The sequence below is a fragment of the Etheostoma spectabile genome, chromosome 17, assembly GCF_008692095.1.
Source record: "Etheostoma spectabile isolate EspeVRDwgs_2016 chromosome 17, UIUC_Espe_1.0, whole genome shotgun sequence".
NCBI lineage: Eukaryota > Metazoa > Chordata > Actinopteri > Perciformes > Percidae > Etheostoma > Etheostoma spectabile.
In genome coordinates, this window is record NC_045749.1 from 12,936,107 (window position 1) to 12,940,269 (window position 4,163).

Below are 4,163 nucleotides of genomic sequence, written 5' to 3' on the forward strand. Positions count from 1 at the left end.
GGGTTTCAGTTTATTGCTGCATTTGAATTTGGTTTTCTCCAAAATCTATTTCGATTGTTGTACTAATTAACACATGGTTTGTGGCAGCCTCTGGCTCACCCAGTAGAGGCTTTCACCCCAAGTAGGCTGAGTCCTGCAGCGGCCGGGGCTCTGATCCGACCTGCGGCCCTTTGCTGCGTGTCACCCCCCATCTCTCTCACCCTTTCCTGTATATCCACTGTCACTAACAAAGGGAAAAGCCCCCCCAAAAAACTTTTTAAAAAAATAACACGTGGTTTAAGAATAGGATTGATGATCATTACATCAAATCACGCTCCTTTATCGTCAATATTTAGAAGAAAATGTGTCCTCACCTCTTAAAAAGTACTTTTTAGCAGTTTGTATTCGTACCTCAGAGAACCTTAGAGGGGCGGTGCTGCCTCCTGTCCTCCTCCCAGCTTCTGGCTCTCGCAACCGGGAAGGCTGGCTCGGGGCGTGCGCTCTTGTGAGCAGCTCCCAAAAATACTCAGAGGGGCGGGGGGCAGAAGGGGTGAGACAGCTAGACAGGAAGACAGATCCAGATCGATGAGACCGAGGTAAAGAACCACCATTGAACTTCGCGGCAGCAAAGTTTGTTTAGTTCTTCTTCTTCTCACCTTTACGCCTCATTGCGCGCTCTGATTCTCCAGCTCCCCAAACCAAGAAGATGCCCAAATCCTCACCGTGCGTATTCCCATGGTTCTCCCTGTGGCTGGCATCTTTGGCTACTTTGGTCGTGCAGTCGGTGCTCTCGTCCTCCTACTCTTCTTCTTCCTCTTCTACATATCAGAGATCTGCAGCCGGTGGGAAGCGAACGGGCTTCACGGAGAGGACGCTGGTTCTCCTGGATGTCAACACCCGCAGTCCGATCAGAGTCCTCAACGACAACTTCCTTTCTTTGCAGCTGGACCCGTCGATCATCAAAGACGGTTGGCTGGACTTTCTGAGGTACCAAAGAGCTTTTCCTGTTCATTAACAACATCGATCATTGGTGTCCACCTCTACAATGTTGGTGGCTCTTGTATTCATTACGCACGCAGCCACGTTGTCTGAATTGCCTTATAATGAGCCAGGACGTCCACATTACTGAATGATTTTTTTATGGACTAGCAAAGTCCAAACTTATCACATAATTTAACAAGAGTGAACGATTGGTGCAAAGGCTATCCATTTCGGGTTTATTGCTGTTAGAGTGCACGTTATATCTGTACACAGATAGCCTGATGTATAAATTAACATTAGACAAAAGTGTGTGCCCCTTAACCGTCTAGTCTATAATAAAAAATAAAATGTAATTTTCACAAGAAATTACATCTAGTTTCGAGGTTTTATTATTTTTCCTTAAAACAACTAAAATCCAATTTCACTTGGGTCCAAGGCCACTCCTGTTGTTTTAATGTTCATTTAGAATGCATGGTGAAATTCTGATTTTTCATTCAATTTTGTGACTTTTCACCTCAGTGCATTTCTCAGAACACTCCAAATATCCCTAGGACGCACATTATGAGACTCTAACCAGCGCCACTGGCACATGCTTCGACCATGGATTAAGAATCATGACATTTTAAAACTCAAAACTTGGCAAAATAACTCAGTAATGTTTACACTAAACTTTGGACTGACAAACTATGACTCATCATGTCCTGGATTTGATTTCAGAAAATGTTATTTAGTCTCATTGTTTAGTTCAGCTTCTAAATCACATTGTATCAAGGTCTGTATCATACTTATCATATGATCTAGGCCTACAGAAGATGATCTATAGGGAAAAATATTTTGTAAAGTGCATTTCATAAACTGGAAACCATTTAACAACAAAAAGGGAGGATGTCACTACTCTGTGCCCAAGTCTTCCCCTCAAACAAAAGAAAACAGTTTAATTATTTTACATTAAAGTCATGGGGACCTTTTTAATTTTCAATTACACAACATCACACGCAATTCACTCTGTCACACAACCTCCTTTAACTTTGTTCTGCTTAGTTGTTTATTGCTCAATCTTTTAAAATGCGCATATATATATATATATATATATATATATATATATATATATATATATATATTATATATATGTACGTCATATATATCCACTCCAACTCCAATTTGAGTGGCCTAATGTTCGATTAGGCTGTCAGCCGTAAATGTATGCATCTTCCGTCATTTTATTGTGTGTTCAAGCCGACTGCCACGTAGGCTGTACTGGAGTAAATCCGTGATTTGCAGCAAAATAAAACTCCCCCGTGAATGTTCATAGGTTTTTCGAAACATTAAAACTTCATATGCACTAGATATTGTCTTTGGAAATATCACCTCCAACTACACTGCCATTTTTTGACGTTGCATTCATTGTTTTATTTAAAGGAAAAATGGCAATTTAGCACACACACACACACACACACACACACACACACACACGCACACGCACACACACACACACACACATGCACACGCACACACGCACGCACGCACACACGCACACTCAAGTGCTTCCCTTGCAGAAAGCACACAAACAGCTAAGCTTTTTGTTCGTGACAGTGGAATATAAAGGTAGTAGCAGTTCCTCCTTCTTTCTGTTGGTCTTCATAAATAGTCAGTCTTTCGAATTTAAAATAGTGTAGAGTAAAACCTCCGAACATTACGTATGTGTTCACCCCGCCGTTCCTCAGGTGACACTGTACCTGCTGCAGCTGCTTCCTAATGATCTTTGTCTCAGGATGACGGAGGATGTACAAGTTGCCTGTTTCTTGGGCCCGCTGATGTTAAAGAGAAAAACTGGGCAGGCGTTTTGTGAAAGCCCTGCACGTGGTGTTTTAACAGCCACGACAACGTTTAATCCTTCATTTGTATACATCTGTCTTAGGCTATATTTATTCATATGTGGAAATAGTCAAATGAAATTTAGTAAATTGAGTGGAATTAATATTCGCTTAATCGCTTTTCTACTCTTCTTATGATTATATGATTATAAATTGAGGCCACACATACATTGCATTTTAATAACGCACAGACTCTGTACGTCATATTAAATGCGAGTGTCATTCTGTCTTGTGTGTCTGCAGCTCCAAGCGGCTCGTGACCCTAGCGCGCGGCCTGTCGCCTGCCTTTCTGCGTTTTGGCGGAAAGCGGACCGACTTCCTGCAGTTCAACAACCAGAAGAACCTCGCCAAGTTCAGAGGGCCGGGGCCAGACTACTATCTGAAAAACTACGAAGACGGTGATTAGACACGACTTCGCTCTTCGTCTACTTGTCTTGTGTATTGTTGACGGACTTTTAGGCTACAGGATGCGTGTGTCTTTTCCCGTGTGTTTCCTCTCTGTCAGACGCAGCGAGTTCATTTTAATGCAGAATAATTAATTCCTCCAAATGAATGCCACGTTTATTTATTTTACATAGCATACATTTCATTATAAAATAGGTAGGCCTACAGTATGTTGGGGCACCTATCTTAAACTTACATCGGCACTAATTAATCCGAGGGTTGGTATGTTCAGTTTTTGATACGTTTTAGTGAGATGCTTTGTAAAATTTAGCCTCACTAAATGGGTTGGACAAAATACTAGAAGCACCTATCACAATTTAACTGCACGTTAAAATACCGCTTCCAAAATGTAGCTCCGTATGGGGCACTAAGGATGCTGTTTTTGAAACATTGACCTGATAAAACACACATTTGTTATACTTTTAAACAGCATATGTTTAAAAACATCTGTTACAAATAACACAATCTGTTCTATTTTCGGAAAGTGATAAATGTGTGTTTAAAATGACACAACCTTTTAGGTATCAACAGGTGGTTGTGGTTTTACTTGCAAATTAAAACACGAAGGAACTTGTGATACATAATGTTTTGATGAAAATAGCAACACAATTATGACATTGTTCCAATTCATGACAATAACACTATTAAAGTAGCATTCATTTCTTTCATCTTTGCCCACTTGCAGATATAGTGCGCAGTGACATTGCGTTGGACAAACAGAAGGGCTGCAAAGTGGCCAACCATCCTGACATAATGCTGGAGCTGCAGAGGGAGAAGGCTGCCACTACACAGCTCGTCCTGCTGAAAGAGCAACTGTCCAACATCTACAGCAACATTACAATAACAGGTAGGAGATCACACAAACACACACACACACACACACAC

The 4,163-nt window shown here is 41.2% G+C and overlaps 1 protein-coding gene across 1 annotated transcript in view; it reads left to right on the forward strand.

The window, feature by feature from the left end:
- Positions 1-326: 326 nt before the first annotated feature.
- The window catches only part of hpse2 (heparanase 2), a 56,314-nt gene continuing 52,477 nt past the window's right edge, over positions 327-4,163 (forward strand). Inside the window, exons 1-3 of the mRNA XM_032541695.1 lie at positions 327-966; positions 3,078-3,232; positions 3,964-4,125. Of these exons, the coding sequence (XP_032397586.1) occupies positions 686-966; positions 3,078-3,232; positions 3,964-4,125 (598 nt within the window). The 5' untranslated portion in view covers positions 327-685. The remainder of the gene's footprint in view (positions 967-3,077; positions 3,233-3,963; positions 4,126-4,163) is intronic.